This window comes from Topomyia yanbarensis, chromosome 3, assembly GCF_030247195.1.
Source record: "Topomyia yanbarensis strain Yona2022 chromosome 3, ASM3024719v1, whole genome shotgun sequence".
Classification (NCBI taxonomy): Eukaryota; Metazoa; Arthropoda; class Insecta; order Diptera; family Culicidae; genus Topomyia; species Topomyia yanbarensis.
Genome location: NC_080672.1, coordinates 253,528,712 through 253,549,450, shown reverse-complemented (window position 1 = coordinate 253,549,450; position 20,739 = coordinate 253,528,712). Strand labels below are relative to the sequence as shown.

General features: G+C 37.4%; 3 protein-coding genes across 15 annotated transcripts in view; 2 read left to right on the top strand and 1 right to left on the bottom strand.

Annotated features, from left to right (window-relative positions):
- The window catches only part of LOC131690966 (cell adhesion molecule Dscam2), a 352,778-nt gene that overhangs the window by 86,153 nt on the left and 245,886 nt on the right, over positions 1-20,739 (top strand). The gene's annotated exons all lie outside the window — the stretch shown is intronic.
- LOC131690969 (uncharacterized) lies at positions 897-12,060 on the bottom strand. The gene is made up of 3 exons (XM_058977082.1): positions 11,554-12,060; positions 1,385-1,527; positions 897-1,326 (listed from the first exon to the last, which is right to left on the bottom strand). The coding sequence occupies exons 1-3, from the start codon at positions 11,781-11,783 to the stop codon at positions 935-937; spliced, it is 765 nt and encodes a 254-aa protein (XP_058833065.1). The 5' UTR covers positions 11,784-12,060; the 3' UTR covers positions 897-934.
- LOC131690967 (uncharacterized) lies at positions 4,857-10,442 on the top strand. 4 transcript variants are annotated; one of them, XM_058977079.1, is made up of 4 exons: positions 4,857-5,153; positions 5,225-6,100; positions 6,156-7,018; positions 7,338-10,442. In XM_058977079.1, the coding sequence occupies exon 4, from the start codon at positions 7,792-7,794 to the stop codon at positions 10,234-10,236; it is 2,445 nt and encodes an 814-aa protein (XP_058833062.1). In that variant the 5' UTR covers positions 4,857-5,153; positions 5,225-6,100; positions 6,156-7,018; positions 7,338-7,791; the 3' UTR covers positions 10,237-10,442. The 4 variants fall into 4 exon arrangements, with proteins under 4 accessions (XP_058833062.1, XP_058833063.1, XP_058833061.1 ...); XM_058977080.1 differs by having other exon boundaries at positions 4,857-5,355; positions 5,575-6,100; XM_058977078.1 differs by having other exon boundaries at positions 4,857-5,850; positions 5,936-6,100.

Sequence of the window (20,739 nt, the reverse complement as noted above, 5' to 3'; positions counted from 1 at the left end):
TATTTCTTAAAGTCACAAGCATGTACGCTTTTAATAAGTAAAAAAAGCCATATTTTTGGGAAAATATTATCGCAGAATCTAACTAGCAATTGGATGCTTGTTGTCAAACATTTTGGTTCTGCATTACAGAACTTGCTTAGCAATCTCATAAATCAGTCGCCATATTTTTGAGCTTCGGCCATGAGGGATGCCATCACCATGTTTTATTGCAATTCTTGTCACTCTTTCCTCTGGCGACCAAGGGAATGAAGAAACACAGTTTTCATCGATTTCCGTTTGAAATGCCTTGTAAAATGATTGTTCTCTGTAGATACAGATTTCTTTACGTAAACGTCGGAAGTCTGGGAAGATGCAACGATTCACAAATATATGAAAACTGTGCCCTAAAGTATGAACACCTTAAACCAATTTTCAAAAACCTGTCGAAGAAGATTTGTGGAGTTGATGTACCAGTATTGATTGTAGGTGATTCGGCTTTTCGGCTAGCAGAAAATCTCATGAAACCGTTCCCGTTCAGCGCTGCATCAAATGCAAAGGAAAAACGATTTAATTATTCCTTATCCAAAGTTAGACGTGTTGTAGAAAATGCATTTGGTCATCTGAAAGCTAGATTCAGGCGCATAGGAAAAGGGATGGACAATCACATTGATAATGTTTCTCTGGTGGTTAAAAGCTGTTGTATACTGCACAATTTCCTGAACGAATCCAATGATTGTCTTAACAGTAAATGGTTGATGGAATTGACACAAGAAGAACGTACAAGTTTCAGGCAACAACCAGATCAAAATGTTCTCATCTCGGACTTCAATTCCGCCGGTCAAGGTGTTCGGAATGCAATTAGTAATTACTTAGTTATAAAATCAAATTCATTGTATTTCAAGTATGTAGTATAAGTATATATGGATGTAGGTATTTATCTATCCGTTGTGTCATATCATTTATTTAAATAGTTTATAATTGCGTTACTTAGTGCAGTTGAACTATTGCTCATTTGTTTCAATATTTCGTTTCTTTCTTCTTCCAAAGCAATTAATTTCTCATCTGTTTCCCTCATGTGTGCTAACTCTACTTCGATTCTTTCGTTCGTTCTTTTGAATTCGTCAATTAATTCATTACATGTGTTCCTTTTTCTCTTTGAAGCCACTTTCGATGAGCCTGCGGAGGGTTCCACGGGTGAAATTGCTACTTTTGATGTGCCTGCGGAGAATTCCACGGGTGAACTTGCTACCTGGTCTTGAATTTCATTGACCAGTGACAGTCCTGTTGCTTGCTGTTCCGCATCAGATTCCTCTACTCCAAGCCAATCCTCCGGGTACATAGCAGAATCTGAAGAAAGAATCAAATGTAGACTAAAACCATCCCTTATATAAAATACAATAATTACAATCCGTATCATTTACTATACTATCCTCAATAACTGACTCGATGTTATTTATTCGGAAACTCCCTAAAATTCTGTGAATTTTATCGTAATGTGGCCATTGCGATGGCGATCCACCCGACGGACCGATAGATGTTTTTTCTTTCCTATGAATCCAATAAAAACTTTTCAATTATTTAATATGCAAATATAATTATATGTCTTCAGTTGGTGTATTATATTTCATATATTTTTGAATATATCTACAATAAACTCTTGGACAAAGCTTCATGAAACTTGGAAACCGATCTAAATCGATTAGCATCTTAACTTTTCTTAAGGGGAAACTCCCATATTTGGAAATCTTTTTTTAAATTAAACAATCATATGTTGATTCTGCACTCTTACACAGGGTGTAAGTGTTTCCACATATACCGTAAAATATCAACAGTTACAGAGTTGTTGAACTTTTTCTGTAAATAACTTGTTTGTCTTAAAAGATTCCTAGCTCGAAAAGCATGCATTGTATTTCAAATCATTTAGTTTCATTGAAAAGGCGAGAATTTTTTTTATTGAATGGTGTTCTCATATCTTTAAGTTTATGAGTTTAATTAACCTTTTAGAAGCAAATTATTTCAAAAGTTTGCATTTTTTAACGAGTTTTCGTTCAATTTAAAGTTAAGTGAATTTAGTATTCTTTATATGAAAATTAATTTTTAGTTAGTGCTATTATTAGTGTTCAAATATTTTCTTATAAAAGTAAATAACAAAGATCACAAATAATTTCATCGAGTTTATGTGCCTCAGCAAGTTTATGCATTCTGTCTTTGTCATTATATCGTTTTCTCTTTTTTTCGATTCAAAATTATTTTAATCGCATCATTGTATATGCAAAAACGACAATTGCGAACCCATTGCATTTGAAGGGACGAAATGTTGTGTTTACTAGTTCACTATTAAATTGCAGCAAAACAAAGAAAGATAGGGATAAAGTGTCAAAAAATATGTTGTATGAAATTTTAAAAGTATAAAATAAACAATTGTAATTCAAAATTTTGATAAACTATGATTACGAAAAATACAAAAGTAGGGGAATGTGTTCGGTTGTCGGCACGCTTTTGTTTTTAGCTCACAACATTACTAAAATTGCACAATATATAGGAAAAAGCGTACCAATGGAAAGCTAGAGGCCTTAGCTAATAACTCATGAAAGAATTTATTAATTATTTATTAATTTATTCTGTCAACATGAAAAAATTTATTAACAATTTCGTGAAAATGATAATTTTTTTACCATTTTGAAAAATGTGGTCGGCTGTAGGCTGTAAATTTACTAAAAATGGAAAAATATGAATGAAAATCATCTTCAAAGGGAAAAGGAAATTTATTCATTTCAACAACCATCAAAGGCATTTTGAACATTATTCTCCATCAGAACCACAATCTGTGGGTGTGAAAAACTGATGCGAATATTACGCACTGCTATGCTAATGCACTGACGGATCGCGTTCACTGCAATTGAGTGAGTTTCAGGCAGCCCATTTTTTAACCAAAGCTTTAGACAAATCAGATAGAAGCCAAAGGGGGAGGAGGCTACAGGGTAACCTCGTTACACCCCACTCAATCTTTTTGTCGTGATAATCTGGTATATAAAGTACGACCCAGCGGTGAAAACACGACCAGGTGGGTTTTCTTTATGTAAATGTTAAACGCTAAACCGGACGTTGCCTTCCTGGGTTTCAGAATGATGTTAAAGGTCGATCTATGGTATCTATTCGTAAAACCCGATCCAAAAATACCCATATTGATTAGATTATAGAGACCTCAGCATTTGTCATAAAAAATGGGGTGCCAACAACCAATTTTAATAACGTTTTTGAAAACTGAACAAAAAAAAATTGTGACAAACTTTTCGGTGCCATTGAATGTTGAATCACAAAATAGAATAAATTCATAAATATTAAATGTGCATACTTTTTCGATCGATTTACTTCATTCTATAACACTAAGCAAATCATAAAAAAAAACTTTTAAGCAGAGTTTCATTTGTTCAAAAAATATATTGGTTGTAGAACAGAAGAATCGGCACAAAAAGACCGTGCGAATATAACACATAAATAATATTTATCAGAATGTCCATGTCTACTTTCTGTCAAAAGTTACGTAGGGTCGACAACCGTCCAGTGCCGGCAACCGACCACTTTCCCTACTAATTTTGAACTACTTTCCTAGTAGTCACTTAGTACTCTTAAACTAAATTATGTTTTTACATGATTTGGTAGTAGTTTTTTAGTTTTGCAATGAACCTTGGGAAAGCATAGTTTTTTGAATAGGGTACTTATTACAAAAAATGGATCGTTCTAAAACTTTACTTCTGGATAATATTGTTATGTTAATGTTATTATCTTGAGAAAATTTACATACCTCATCAAAAACTTCTTCATTACACTGCCTGAAAGATGCTGGTTTTGTCTAGTAGGAATTTTTATAGCTTTCAAACAGTTCTAATCAAACGGAAATTTGAAGTATGAAAAAATCGGTAACGCTGTAATGATTGAGATTTGAAGGTATATGTAGAACAATTTTTTTTCCCCAAAAATGATTCTCTATCACCCCATCTAAATGGGTTACGGCTTAATTTTTTTGTTAGGGTGTACTCCCTTTTTTCAGCAAACTTTTTTATTTATCAATAAAACGGATGTGTTGGTGCAGGTTCCTTAAACTAATTTTTTGGTATTTTCTCCATATAGTTAACTTTTGTAATTTTAGTTCACTTTAGAAACGCTAAAGACAAATATTGAGAAAAACACAAGACAGACAGGAGGGTGGAAGATAAAGTAAACAAAACCTTCCGTCATCCCTATGCACAAACTTATACTACACGCTACAACGAATAAAATTACTTTAGGTAGTGATCACAAGGTATTACAATCTTGAAAAAATCATTTTGAAAAAAAGCATTTTAAGTGCAAAGTGCAAATAAGTGTAAATTCATTGCATGGAGAAAACACCAATAAAACTAATAATAAGGTACCTCTACCAATACATCAATCATTTAAATACATAGATCAATCAATATATTCAGCCGAGCTTCTCCGAATAGCCTATTATATAAGATTGCAGAAGAAAAAAATTATTTATCGTTGAATAAAAAAAATGTTTCCTATGTAGTATCCTCCTTAAGAAATGTTAAGGTATTAACCAATTTAAATGTGGTATCATGTTTCAATAAACTTTGCTATGTCATTGAATCCTAAAAACACTTTTAACCATCTGTTTTGGGTTTGAAACCATTGCGTGCCAGTGAGATTAGCCTACGGTTTACGCAGCTAAAAGCTTTGCAGGAACCCCTAATATAGCCTAGTCGTTCAAGCTCATGTGCAGCACCTGGTGTATGCAATTATCGCTCGCAGTACTTCATTCCATGCCGCGCCGAACAGGATCGCTCTCAATTGTCTACAGTACATCAGCACACCCAGGCAAAACACATCTTGAAATTCATAATATCGATCGTATGTTATCAAGAAAAGTTACAAAAATATGTTTTCATAAGATTATTATGTGATACATAAGACTTTTATGATATTCATAACATTACAATATGAATTACATACGTCATTCGTTCCGAATTCATACGAGCATCTTATGATCGGCATAAGCTATTACGCAAGAGAATATGCAGAACACTTTCTTGTGAAAAAATCGAAGATGGCGCAGCGTTTTTTGGAGGAAAGCGTGTTGATAGAAAATTTTCTCGAGGAGGCGTCAACAGCTAGTTTGAATCTTTTGAAAGGTAAGCAATTACCAAAAGCAAATAAAATCTATAGATAATTGCAAAGATAATTAATAAGCTTTCAATTTCAGAGGTCGGAATTGGCACTGTAGAACTGATAACTATTGGCAAGACAGAGTTTTTCGCAGCACTTGCAAAAATAGCTACATATTCAGACATCATCCAGTTGTGGAATTGGGTTGAAAACTGGCGTCAAAGAAATGTAAGTTTTATTAAAAATTGTTTAATAGACGCACGTAGTTTATTATCGCAGTCAAACAAGCATAAAAAGGTATTGCTATTTGAAATGGGTTACCATTTATCTACCGTAACCGAAGCAACATTCATACAGTAACAGTTACTGAACATGTCCAGAGTGATATGATCTAAAATATAAAACGTCATAGCACCAATAATTAAACAACAATTCACATATTTACAGCAACTAGAAAACGTGTCTGCGATTAACGTGGATCCCACGTTTCCCAATTCTGTCACACAATCGGTAGTAGCACATATTCATGATAATGTGACGGATTCGAACCAGACTGCATATAGCTTCAAACAAGATGTGAGCTCAGTTACGGACATCGGAACGCAGTCAGAAACTGGAACCCGAATCGTTGCTCCCGAGCATACTCACTGCGCGACTGCGCAAAAGATTTAAAAAAAAGAAGTTCTTGAACATTCAAATCTTCGAGAACCGACTACTTGCAAGGTAATTTCAATGATTCCTAACAACGTAGCGTCGTTCTTATTAGTAGCCTTGTAGTATTCTAATAATAATTGTGTAATGTCAACAGCAACCAACACTTTCACTCCCGAACGATCAAGTTTTTAACGCAGAAACCAAAGTGCAAGCTAACGGTTCAACGCTTTCTCAAACTGCAGAATCGCACGAGGATACGGAAGAAGAATGTGAACAGTTTGAACATAAAAATCACAACTTGACAAATAACGCAGGACCGGTAACAACAAATGTTCAGGACACTTGCAACTTACTGATTGTTATATTCTCTGCAGCATCCGCTATCATTCCTTACACCAGACGCTTTGGAAAACCTGCTGGTACAGACGGTTTACGGAAAGCAATTGCTACAGCATGCTAAAACGCATACACTTTCAGTTTCCGGGAGAAAATTTGTAGTTGATACCGTTGCCCGTCACCATCTTTCTTACAACCGCAAAGCTTCTGCAGAAGTGATTCGTGAGTACAGCGTTGTGATTACTGCGCTTTTCCAAAAAGAATCGAAGGTAATTTTTACAATAGATTTTTCGCAATACTATAATTATAATAAACATCAACTAAGTTTTGGTTATATTGATGACATTTTAAAAATACCAATAGGACATTTATTTCATACCGAGAAGAAGCGGTAATCCTGGAGGAAAATTATATAGTCGTATAAACTATATCAAACAATCAGAGCGTAAACGTGATCGTGAGGAAGTGGAAAACGTGTCAACTGGGTTGAACGTCAACGTGCTACCGATCGTTGTAGAAAACGCACTTTCCTGGCTAGAATTGAATAATTTTCCCTGGACCAGTGTGCTGACTCAGTGGGAAATAAGTTTTCCAGGCAGAAAGCAGTCGCTACGGAAGTTTTGCAAGTCCTCGAAGTTAATAGCTAGCTATCCACATTTGAGCGAGGCTTACGGCTACCAATTGGTAAGTGCGTTGTTGCACCTTAAATGGCACATACAAAAATGCAAATATTTTTAGTTGGATATTGATTACCGATTGTTGTGTCTTGGAGATCCGAGCGAAGGATGTAAATGTTGGACTGACTTGTTTAAACCAATAGCAAAGTACGTTGCTAAACACGCTAGAGATCCATCGTCAAAGGACTTAATTCATTCACTCGAAAATGAGGAGTTGTCAACAAGTAAGTTTGGATGACTAATCGAAAGGATAATGAATATACACACCATTATTCTGAGCGGCGTGTTATTTCACTCAACATGACTTTCCTCGGCCCATCTTGAGGGTCAACTTGATCGACGTGAGAGTTCTAGTTAATATTAAATGGTCCTCTCACGTAACCTGAGATGACTATTCAGAATCGGGCGAGGACAGTAGTGTGCATGGAGGTGAGATTTAACACTTCACGCGCAGAATTGAGGATAATAAACGTATTCAAAGTAATGGGGTATTCTTCGCAATAGTCAAAACACAAATATACGAAGCAACCATATTTTTTACAGATTCTCGATTGTTGTGCATTCTTCTGGCGCTGAATACAGTGTTGGTTCCGGTTAAAGCAGCGCAGGGATTCAAACCAACGGTGGCCACCGCGCAATCTGATACGTTTCTGCTGGTGGTCAGCCGAGAAAAAGCACTAGAGGAAATACAAAAGTCACTTTTGGTATATGAAGAACAGCGAGTTCCAATTCCACCAAAACTCGTAGTCCTGGGAGAAAATCTGTCCTCAGTAACGGGAGAGTGTCTTGTTCTATATAAGAACATCGAATATAAATTACCCAGCATCGCGCGAGGTATTGACGTGTTAGTAAAACTACTGATTGTGCTAGGGTTGCCTGCCTCTAAACTGTCTAAGTTGGTATGGTTGTTCATTATCAAATATGTTTACCGAGTTGAGCCTGATAACGGTGGTTACTTATGCTTAAGCAAACTGATCGAATTCCTAAATAATCAGCCATGATGATTACATGTTGTATTGAAGAATGCACACGATTATTTCAAACTGCAGATGAATTGTTGGAGCATGTTAAGAAAATTCATAGACCCCCAGCAGAATTTCTTTATAAATGCACATTTCCTGGATGCATTCAAATTTTTTCTAAAATTTATGGATTTAAAAGGCATTTGAAAAACCATTCTTTTGGAGTGTTTGATAATGTGCTGGCAAACGAAAATATAGAAAACGATGAAGCCTTAATAAGTGTTCCTCCTAAAACAAAGAAAACACAGCCGAATACAATAAACACTCTAAACAATTTTAAGTTCGAACAAAATTTAATAAACATACAAAAATCTGCAGTTGAGTTTACATTAAATATGCACAAAAGACCAAATTTTTCAAGACGTGATGTGAAAGATATACAAGACGCAACAAAAAAGCATTATATAAAAACAGTAGAAAATATCGAAGCTCTGCCTATAATTATCGAGAATCCTGAAGTCAAATACCAATTCGAGAAATATCTAACTCAATTAAAAACCAGTTTCGACTTCATTGACACAGAATATAAACTATTTGAACATCTCCAGAATCTTGGTATTTTACGGCTTCCAAAAATACTAACTTTGGAGAACAACGAATTGAAGCAAACCACAACAATTGAATTTCGAAAATCTTGTATAGTATTAAATCCAATAGAGTATCAAGTTCGATCATTTTTTGAAACAGACGGTATACTAGAAAAAACTATCGAGCATACAAAAGCATTAGAAAAATCAACACATATCGAGCATTTCGTGAATGGGGAAGTTTGGAAAACTATAAAAGCGAAATATGAACAAGATAAGTCAAGTTATGTTATACCTCTGTGGTTATATGCTGATGCGTTCGAAGTGAATGACCCACAGAGTTCTCATAGTAAGATAGATGTTGTTTGTGGAATATACTACAATTTTCCAACTATCCCTGATCAATACAAATCACGTTTGTGCAATATATTTGTCGCAGGAGCTATCAGAAAAGTTGTTATAAACAGGACAGGCGTAAATAGGCTGGTTGAAGAATTGATTTTACCATTTAAGAAACTCGAGGAAGAAGGTGTGATTTTGCAGTTGGGGTCGGAACATGTTAAGGTACGATTTATATTCAGTTTGTTTCAAGGCGATAATCTCGGAGTTCACTCTTTGCTGTCGTTATCCAATGGGTTCAACGCAAGTTATTATTGTCGATTTTGCCGCAGACATAAAGTACAACTACAGAGGGACTGTGAGGAACATCACAATTTCTTGAGAAATGTTCAAAATTACGACGAAGATGTTGCAATTGGTAGGCATTCAGAGACAGGTATAGCTGGTATATCGGCATTCAATCAGCTACCTTCTTTCCACGTTATTGGAAACCCCAGCGTGGACGCTATGCATGATTTGTTCAGTAATGGATTTTGTAGATACGGTCTTCTTGCAGCACTAACTTATTTCATTTTCAAAAAAAAATTTTTGACCGTTAAACAACTTAATACAAGAAAACATTTAATAAGTAAAGTATCAGTTGGAAATAATTTACGCCGCATGCCTGACTTTGAAGAAGTGTTCGATAAAAAGCTAAAAGGAAAAACAGTTACCGTAAGATCAACTTCTGCCGAGATGAGAGCATTCTGTGGAATTTTTACATTCCTTGTAGGGCCTTTCATTCCAAGCGAAGATCCATGTTGGAACTATTGTAAGAACTTGGTCCGGACTGTTGATCTAATTCTGGCAAAATCATTTAGTGACAACAGTTTAGATGAATTGAGCGCCATGGTGAAATCACACCATCATCAATATCAGGAGATTTTTAACTATCATTTGAAGCCCAAACAACATTTTCTTCTACATTATCCAACAGTGATCAGGCAAAGTGGACCAGTAGTACATATGATGTGCTTCAGAAACGAGGCAAAACATCAAAACTTCAAAGAATATGCACATGTAACATCGTCGCGTATAAACATATCATATACATTGTGCATGAAATCATGCTTGCAATTTAGCCACAGTCTGTATCACAAATCATTTTTCAATTCCGAATCAGAAGGAATTTTTGCTGAGCAAACAATCAAATCACGTCCCTATCATTCGAAATTGAAATCTACTTGTCCATTCAAAGAAAATGAAATAGTTAGCTTTGCACACTCCATCAAATTTAATGGTGAAGAATTTAGTATAGGCCAATTTGTAACCAGAACTGTAAATTCTACCATGGAGTTATTGGAGATAGAAGAATTTGTAAAATACCGTGAGATGCTGTATATCATTTGTAGGAATTGGAAATTAGGAGAGTTTGTAGAACACTTTTTAGCGTTCGAAGCAATGGAAAGATGCGAGGATATGCGTGTTATAAAAATGTCAGCAATTGTTGGTATACCATTCAGTTTATATGAAATTAATAATAAGTTTTTATTTAGAGCAATAGTCATTACATAGAACTTGTCGATTATAAGAGCAATAAATATTTGTGAGCAAATGGAATAAGAGAAAGTACTGTTATTTATTAAATTAAAGAAAATGCATTTCGTCGTCATTATGGAAATAATCCTATGAATGAAACCGTTAGATACGGTACATGATAACTGGGACAAAAAATGTGAAAACGCTAATGGAAGTCACGTTTGCATTAAATCGTTCTGATATCGATGTAGCACAAATTTTCAATGAACCAATGCATAAGTATAAAATCGTGAATAGAGGCACACTTTCATTTACGATCAGCACCCTATTACGTTCGCTAGTAAACGAGGCTTTTACGGTGAGTCGTCTGGGGTTCTGGTACATACTTATTCCTGGTTCATTCGAAATAAGTACGCAAAACATATATATCTAGACGATTAAACTCAAATGTGTGCTTATGTAAGCGTGGTCACGCATTGTAATTTAGTTATTTTAGTATAGAATCTACACGACGGTCTTCAGAAGTTCATATCTTTTCCTACACTTTTCATACGAATGTCGTATGAAACGCCCAACAATGCTGTATGAATTTCATAAGATCTTCTTATGAAATTTGAAAGCGTATCTTAAGAAAAACATAGCAAACCGGTTTAAAAACCTTCACACCGTTTCATAAGATAATCTTATGGTTTACATATGAATTTCATGTGGCTAAAAAGCATAGGATATTCTTATGAAATTCGCTCTATTTTTTGCCTGAGTGCAGCTGTGAAATGAAGCAGCACGTTTCACCACCACCCACCAGTTGCCCGCAGTGAACGCAACCGCCCATCATCCGGGTGGTTTTCAACGAACGCCGCGTCGTGCATCATAGCATCGATCTAACCTCACAGGTGAAAAGCAACTACCAGCATCCAACGGCGAGCCGAAGTCGTTGAATCACTTCACCACTTGACTGAGTATTTGTTCCAGTTTCTGTGGCTAATATCAACACCCGAACTATCTGGCCATGCACAGCGAGAGTAGGACAGTTTAATTATGAAGCAGGGTAAGCAAAGAGTGGAAGATGTAGGGTCCTGTGTAGTTCGGGAGAAAGGGATTTTAATTCTAATACTCTAGAATATTTCGAGAATATTTGTTAAACGCTGTTAATGAGGAGTTGGTGCTAAACTAAATGGGGATTCTACGATATGGTTATAAAACTAGCCAGCACCACTAGAACCGAGATTGATGCTCTTCAGGCTAACAAAAGTTTGATTTGAACAAACTCCAATTCGATACGTTGTAACGGTTATATATGGAACACACGTATTATCGTCATAAAGGAGGTAAAGGAGAATATCTATTACCAACCTGTAACGTGCAGTTAAGTTATGTATGCGATTCTTTATTTCGTCTGTTGTGACTTCGATGCCGTGGTGTTTAAATGACTCTTTCATTTCCTCGTATACATGGCTGTTTTTTCGACAGCCCCGAAGATCGCCAATCTTTTCCTCCCATAATTCCACTAACAGTTGAATTTGAGACGGTGACCACACTGTCTTCTTTTTTAATAACTTGGTTCGTCTTTTCTCATCAGCCATTTTAAAAAGTTTCAATTTGTTTATGGTTTTTGTTGTTATTTGCGAAAATCAGGTCAACGCTTGCCACGACCTACCGAATTTTTCAAATGACATTTCGCAAATGAGTACGTTCAATGCCGCTATCCGCGTTGCCAGTAGCTACTTTTGATAGTCTGACTTGATTTCGTTCATGATATCCCGGATATCACACAATAATGATGATATGAGATGACATTCGAGTTGTATGGGATATCAAGTAATATGGCACTTAATATCGTCGGATATCAGGGTAATTCGCATATCACTTGATATCAGCGCTAATGTGAACATACCATAAGGATAGTCTCAAGGCGTCGTCAACGATGAGAGTTTGACATGCGAGGATCTACTGCAGGACGGGGTTGGATGTTGTAGAGACAGCTTACTCCAGCTGGTGAAAATATTTAATTGTGAGTGTTTGCATTCAGTATTAGTGACGAATGGTAAGGAAACATACCCCCAATTGAATTTCTATCGTGTGACCTAGACTGGAACCGCCTTACCGAACTGCATCCTCTTGCAAAAGGTTCGTTTGTCTGTTCGTACCGCGGGTCGTAAGATCCGCTGCGGAAAATGCGGCGAGAATCATGTGGATGATTCGTGCAATAGGAATGCTGAAAAGTGTCCTTACTGTGCAGAGATTCTGAATGAGATCTCGGTATATCCCGCGTGCAAACTACGCGGGGATAAACTTAAACTTTCCCTTGCGGGATGATCCAAGCTTTCTTTCGTAGAAATGTTAAAGAAAGCTATACCACCATCCTCAACGAACCGCTATGCTATCTTGCCTTCTAACGAAGGCGAGGCTGATGACACCCAAGAGGGAACATCTATTAGGGTGCCTAGAAGCTATAGGAAGAGAAGGAACATTTCCTCTCCTAAATTTCCTTGTAAATGCTAGAAGGTGTCACTTGACGGGGCACTAGACTTTCCATTTCCCGACGGTTTTCAGCTTCCCGAGATTCGGGAAATAAATAATAAATTTCCCGGGAAATCCCGGAATCCCGGGAATACAGAAGAAAAATAAAAAGGTGAATGTTTCTCTTGAAAAAAAAAATAAATTGAAAAGTTTTCAAACCCGTTCGATTGCATGTATATCTGCCCTAAAGCAGTTGTCAGAAGATGGCGATTTAGTGGCCTACACATCATTCAATCATTTGATAACTCGTCAATAAGTTTACGCAAAACTTTTACTTGGCTATATGTATAGCCTAAATTTTGGTAATTACGATTACGATTGGGACGATATACTAAACGCAGCTGCTGGGGTTACTGTCCAAAATTGGAATTCGTTGTTCTGATACGATGGAATGTGATCAATTTATTGCAAAGCACCTTCTTTGGTAATTTTGAATGAAAAGATTGAGCTGCTTCAGGGTAGTGTGCAGTTACTTCCGATCAAAAGAGGAAAGTTTATACATGGAATCCATTTCCGTCACAGGATCAGCATCATTTCGAATTAAGTGTGAATCAAAATCAAGCAGATAATGGACGAACTGTGCAGCGATGGATGAAGCCTATTATCGATTTCCTGTTACGGGCAAGTATCTGGATTGCTTGATATTATCCCTTCAAAAATCCTGCCTGCATCCTTGAAAGCATTCAAAGAGTTTGAATGCGCATGATATTGGACAGATACAACATTATGTATTTCTTTTCATACATCCAAAAATTTACAAATATTACAGTTACAGTATAACAAATAAGACGAAATATGCATTCGATGAACCGACCAAATATTTCTGCAGACGTTCTAGAAACATTCCTTATTTTAAATAGCGTTTGCGTTAAGCATGATATCACTACAAACCATCCCAAGTTTTGAAACAAACACGCATCTATTTTTTAAGAAAGTAATGGAAATTGCGTTAATTTCCATTACTAATTTGATTGCAAGCACTTTAATTCAAGATCTAACTATTGAAATAAACTATTAAAACAATTGTTAAAAATCTGATCAATCGGTTCATCGGTGGCAGATATATCGTGCGCATCACTAACGCTACTGTAAGGAAATGGTTCGGTATAAATGCCGGCAAATTATCCATTTTTGAATGAAAATTTGAATGAATGCAACATTCTTTAGCAACATTTTGAGTCTGGCGTGGACTATATACCTAAAAAAATCACGAAAACATATCAGTGAGCCTAAAGATATATAGTCCATTGATCTGTAAATCAGTTGGAAAAGCACAATCTGCATTCACTATTCACTCCAAATGTTTGCCGGTAAAGATATTTCCTACAGAATTTCATTTGGAGAATCTTATGGGATAAATTAAAAATCTTTTTTCCCGAGATTCCCGAATCCCGGGAATGAGAAAATACAATTTCCCGGGAATCGGGAATCCCGGAAAATCCAAAAATCCCGGGATCCCCGGGAAATAAATTCCCGGGATGGAAGCTCTACGGGGCACCAAAAGTGACATATCTTGGAATTGTTGCACCCAAACCGAAGCAAGCAGCTCCTAGTCTCGGAGGATTAAGCTCAGAGAAGGAGTTCCCTGCACTTCTCGGAACATCAAAAACCCCAAGTGTTCCTTTGTTATCAAACTCTCGGACATTATGGACTGGATAATAAAAACTTTCAATATTCTTGATCCTATTAAAAGTTTTATGTTAGCTTTTCTTCCTACAATAAGAACATTTTTGAAGCAGTTAACTGCTAAATGGCCCCTCCTTTCAGCGAATGTATCCTTCGATGGCTAACTCATCGAACAAGATCATGGATTTGATCACTGTTCTACAGTGGAATTGCAGAAGTATCATCCCGAAAATCGATTCCTCCACAAATTTTAATAAGTAGTTCGAGTTGCGATGCATTTACATTATGAGAAACTTGGTTAACTTCCGATATAGATCTCAACTTCCAGGACTTTAACATTTTTCACCTGGATCGAGACACTCATTATGCAGGAGTGTTTTGGGGGATCAAGAAGTGCTATTCCTTCTAAAGAAACAACATTCCGTCTATAACAGATACTGAAGTTGTAGCTTGTCAAGTAAAACCTTTTGCATAGCTTCAATATATATTCCCCCCACCACCGCGGTTAGGCACCGACGGTTAGAAGACATCTTAGAATCCTTACCTGCACCCCGACTAGTTTTGGGAGATTTTAACTCTTACGGTACAGCATGGGGTTGTCTCTATGAAGATAAACGGTCTTCCATAACCCTGTCATGCCCAACTTTTTTCTAGAGCATGTAGAGCTTCAAAACTATTTTTCCGTGAAAGCAGTGGGGTCAAGAAATACAAAAAGCCATTTTTCATAAAGATAGGTGCTTGCTTCGCAGTGCTAGAAGCTGCTCATTTTTTACCTTCCATTGCTCAATAGAAGGTCAAGGTCAATCCAAAAACCAGGAAAACCAGCCTCCGACCATAATTCGTATCGACCGATCGCAGTGCTGTCCTGTATCCGGACAGCATCTCGCATAGGAGCTGCACCAGTATGGTCTTTCAGCGACTTTAAACAACTTTTTACTAAACTTGCTGTCGGAAAAACACATGCATTTTTCGCATGGTGACTTATCGACATCGCGATTTAGCTACATGGGCCTTTCCCAGGGCTCATATCAAAGGCCTTTTTTATACAATTTCTACGTCAACGACATTGATGAATGTCTTGAGAATTTCTGCACGTTAAGGCAACTTGCAAACGATGGCGTGGTTTCTGTTTCAGGACCCAAAGCTGTCGATCTACAAGTACCATTACAAAATACCTTAGACAATTTGTCTGCTTGGGCTTCAAGCTTGGCATCGAATTCTCCACGGAGAAAACCGAGCTAATTATATATTTTCTAGGAAACATGAACCAGGACAACTAAATCTTCTATTAATGGGTCAAACCATCGCTCAGGTCTTGACAGTAAAATATGTAGGGATTTATTTCGACTCAAAAGGTATTTGGGGATGCCACATTAGATATCTGAAACAGATATGCCAACAAAGGATTAACTTTCTTAGTACAATAACCGGAACGTGGTGGGATGCCCACCCAGGAGATCTAATTAGGTCGTATCAAACAACGTTACTGTTACTGCACATTTTATAAATACTTCTAAATCTACTGTTTTCTTCGACACATCCACGAGAGACGAGATTTGTGTAATTCCGGACCACATAAGCCCGCAAGTTTAGTAATATTTATTTTTTATAATAAATTCCGAGAAGTCGCCTGCTCTATGATGTTTGGTACCGACGGATGAAACATCGAAGGGTCCACTAGCTTCGGTATTTTCAATCAAGAGTTCGCCGCTTGTTACAAACTAAGTGACCCTTCTTCAGTTTACGCCGCAGAATTAGATTCCTATCCAGTATACCCTTGCAGTCATCGACACATTACCCGTAGACCAATACTTCATCGTTTCGGATAGCTTCAGTTCCATTGACGATATTCGCTCAATGAAACATGAAGGTGACATTTATGAAAGACCAATTTGCTTCAACGAATTTTTCAGTGTTACTCATTAGAGAACTCCCGAAAATTAGCAAACTTCGTGGAGTAATCTGGGACTAAGAAGGTGGCTACATTCGATAGTCCCTAAGGTGGTTCGTGACTTTATTTGTGTGATGTCCCGACTCATGTCAAATCATTATACGCCGGATGCACATCTTCAGCGTATTTGGCTCGTGGATAGTGGTATCTGTGCTTATAGCGACGGATATCACGACATCGAGCACATTGTCTGGGCGTGCAACGAGTACAGTTATGCCAGGTTTCGGTTAATGGATACCCTCCGGGCCCGAAGAAAACCACCCAACGTCCCGGTTCGAGATGTTATGGCAAGTCACGATCTCTCCTTTTTTTCTTGCCTATTTCTTCCTAAAATCAATCAATATATGAATTTAGCCCCTCTTTTTTTTCTCTCGTTCTCAGAAGTCTCTTGTACTGCTTTGTGACGCCGACTCGCATCAGAGCGCTACCTACTCTTACATTGGTATAAATCAAATTTGAAGCCAAAACGACCTGAATATCTGACCCAATTTGGAGGATTCCCCACGGACCCGACGCGAACCACCCAACGTCCATTAAGGAGAAAATTGTTTACAACCGTCTTTGCGAAGATCACAAAACCTATTACTAAATTAGTTATGAAATTTGCGTCTGGATGCTAAGCAAAACCAAATTTTGCGATTTCATTAGTTCTCATCAGCTTAAAATGAGCTCCTTTTCTTGCGGGACATCACGCTTTACTAGGGGTTTGCTCAGGAACACAAATTGTGTCTCTTGTTTTGGAGCTTGCTTCAATCCGGCGCAAGCTTAGTCCTGCCACTAACTTAGTGTCAAATTCTGATGAGTCTAAACGCAAATTCCGTAACTAATGTGTATATTATTTTGTACTTGATTTGACCTTATTGCCTCATTTGAAATAAGGCTTAACGCGCGGTGAATGATCGAAAGTAGGGGAGATTGGGGCTAGTTGGCGGTATTTCCAGTTTTCATTTTTCACCGTTTTGATTTTGGTAGATCTTGCAAAATAGAAGACGTTGCACGAAAGGGCAGATTGTTGGTAACATCTCTGAATTTTATGAAAATATTTTATACGTTGCCTTCATTTCTAGAGACAAAAATATGTGACGCGGAAAAGCCGCCAACTTACCCCAGCCCCTGGGTAAGTTGACGGTATATATTGGGTAAGATGGCGGAATGCCAGAAAATAAGCAATCAAATGGAAATTCGATTACATCAGTAGTCCTTATGAAATGTGCCAATTTTCTTTTCAATAAAACTGTATATTATTCGAAACTTTTCATTATATTTCAGTCTCAATACCTCGTCATTTTGACTTCAACGCGGGCTCCATATTCAATAGCAAATTAACGAAATTCTTCAGACGATTGGTCAAAATAATTATTTCCATCATTGACGAGAGACACAAAAAAAGTATCTCTTACTTTGGAGTGAATTCAAGAAATGAAAATATTTGATGACTATTTTTGCACTGTAACTTTACGTGTGAATCCAGCTTTTTCAAAAATCCCTTGGAGCGTAATTAACATTTCATAACAACTCGTTCTCGTCGCGCTGATGTGATTAGGGGCTTGTGGCACACCACCCTCAATTCTGCGAAGTGAAAATCGAATAGATAATATCTCTTTTCAAAACTCCGCGCCGAGTCGTTCGTTCAGGCAGAGTGATAAACGGTTATAATTTTTTCTCCCCCTCCTACGACAGTTTGCATGTATCTAATGCCGGGTTACTCTGCCAACCAGATGCTCCATGACAACGATTTGTGGCTAAAATTCTTGTCGTCCTACTGGTTTCTCAGCGCTCCAGAGCCAAATCTCGGCGGGAAGCCAGTTCAGACTACTTCTTATAATAGGTTGAGGTATGGCTGGAAAATCATTTGTTAATATTAACTAGTTAAAATGTCATTAGAAAAATTTGCATTACAAAATAACTCAGATTAGTGTGAATTTATTATTTCAACAATACCATTTAATTGATTTCGTTAATAAATCGCAGATTAGCTAAAATGGAACACATTTAACCAATTCCAATTCGCACTGGTGTAGAAATTCAATGAATGTCGTCGAAAATCGTCCACAAATTTACAAGCAACTCCCGCACTCCGACCCTGACCATGCTCAGCAGGTGTACAAAAGTGCCGTTATTTGTTGCCTCAAGTTTAATATTTTCCGTGAATTTCCCATCAGCCTCATTTCACTGGATACCATCGGGTGAGAAACAAACTGTCTGCCTGTGGCTCAACACAACAACCATCTCTCCTTTACGGTTATATTTTGGGGGCAAGCAAGGAGATTACCTGTAATGGAGTAGTCTTATCTGTTGTAAATTTCATTGATTCTATTTAGGACCCGTTCGAGCCAGCAAATTTTCACATCTTAATGCTCCATTTATTTCCCGTGGTATTTCGACCCAGACAAGTAATCCCCGTGTGAAATTACCACAATTAATCGATTGGTTGCTAGGAATCGAGCTCGTGGAACTGAAAGCAGAGTCATGTTTCAGTCTTAACATCGGATTAGTTTACGTTTTCAATATTTCCGATCGATTTTCTATCTGTTTTTTTGCTGTCGGTTGAACAAAATGAAGTTTTGTCTTTTCTGGTTCACACCGCACCTAGGAGATAGGCGGTCTACTTCAGAAGAGGGAACATTTGCCAGATATCGCACGGGTAACCGGGGAAATATTTAGCGAACGTGTTCGAAATATGAAAGCTTAATTTTCTTATGATTTAATTAATTTTCCTTGTTATTTGGCGCAGCGTTTGAATTGTAAAGCTTTTCTTCTCTTGTACTTGTTCATACTGTATTGGTATCGTGTGAAAGAATATTAACCTGTCAATACCTGTACTCACACATAACAATTGATGTGTAAAAGATGGCTGAGAAAAATCGATCGCTAGACCCATAATTTCGTCGGCTTCGAGCAATGCTGCCGCAATTTAAAATTCACTGCCTAAACAGTTTGTCGATTTATTTATAAAAATATAGTATGTGTATTTGTGTATGGGGCTAGAAAACACATTAGAATTTGCTTTTTGTGATGGAGGGCTATATTGCTTTGGAAAGATATTCAGAGGTGGGATGAAGTCCAGCATCCGTGTGGCAACTATCGTATCAGAAACAGAACACCGAGAGCGGATATAAACTCGCAGCTTAATGGCAACCGGAAGATCAACAACATTTGTTACAGCATACATAAACTATTATTAAGGCAAATCTATCCTTCGTAGATGTCACATTCTGAAGCACCCATTTTAGCTAAAGAGTCGACCGTCTCATTGCCCAGGATGAAACAATACGTGGGGACCCAAACTAAGGTAATCTGGTAAGATTTTGCCGATTAAGCACTCAAGGACTCCCGTTTTTTTTCCCAAAGAGCGGCTGCAGAGCTGAGGCTGTTAGTTATGATGAAATAATGATCTGTGGACAATGTGTCAATAATCCCAAGGCTTTGCTGAATAGCGGCTAATTCTGCTGAACCATTAAGTTTGAATGAAATGGTTATAATATAACCAGCTAACTTAACCAGCCATGGATTACTATTTAGAAGAAAAGAGAGAGACATAATTGCACTATCCGGTGGATTAAACCAGGTTTTTTTAAAGAAACCAGAACCCTTTCCATTTGCAAAATATAATATCTTAACATGTCTCACAAAAGAACTGTGTAGGATTCGCTCAAACTTTGAAAATTGTTTTTGAGGACCGAAGGAACGAGTCTCATATACCTATCGACTCAGCTCGACAAATTGGGACGATGTTTTTTTTATCGAGGGGGAATCTTCAAAAGAGACTAGTATCGACTTGGCCGTAGTGCTATCGAATTTTTACTGCAGCTATTTCTCTTGCAAGCCTACCGACTAAACCAAAGCCTCCTGTATCTCTGTATCCTCTACTTCCCGGAACCACCGTTGGGGATTGCTTAGGGAGGGCATTGTGCTCTTGCACCTCTTCTTTCAGAGCCCCTTGGCTCCTTGATTCCGCATGTTCCCTGTGTGGGTACTACATTTATGTTTTATTTTAAATATTTATTCTTATTTATTTTTTTATTTTTAATTTTTTTATTTTTGTCTTTCTCAAATAGAAAGGTTATGTTAACCGTCGGAGTTTCGACTTTTTAACCGAGGCCCGCAGAGGCCGAATCTCTTACACACCACCGATTTTTTCTCAGAGATGGCTGGACCGATTTGCACAAACTTAGTCTCAAGTGAAAGGTTCAACTTTCCCATTGGTCGCTATTGATTTTTTTTATTCCACTTCCGGTTCCAGAGTTATTCGAAGTCGCTTTGACTACATTTACAACCTATGACGGTTCTTGATGCCCTCGGGGAACTAGCCAAGTCCCTAAGTTAGTGTCATACCTATTTCTCAACGAATTCTTTACCGTTTTTACAAACTCGGGTTCATATGAAAGGTACAGCGTTCCCATTGAATTCCTAATTGATGTGACTTCCGGTTCCGGAATTAC

Bases quoted from the DNA above. Each gene is read 5' to 3' on its own strand.
- LOC131690967 (XM_058977079.1), top strand. From the start codon at position 7,792: ATGATGATTACATGTTGTATTGAAGAATGCACACGATTATTTCAAACT.
- LOC131690969 (XM_058977082.1), bottom strand. From the start codon at position 11,783: ATGGCTGATGAGAAAAGACGAACCAAGTTATTAAAAAAGAAGACAGTG. The intron at 1,528-11,553 runs GTTGGTAATAGA...TTGGATTCATAG, and splicing joins AACTTAACTGCACGTTACAG to GAAAGAAAAAACATCTATCG. The intron at 1,327-1,384 runs GTAATTATTGTA...TTCTTTCTTCAG, and splicing joins TATAGTAAATGATACGGATT to ATTCTGCTATGTACCCGGAG.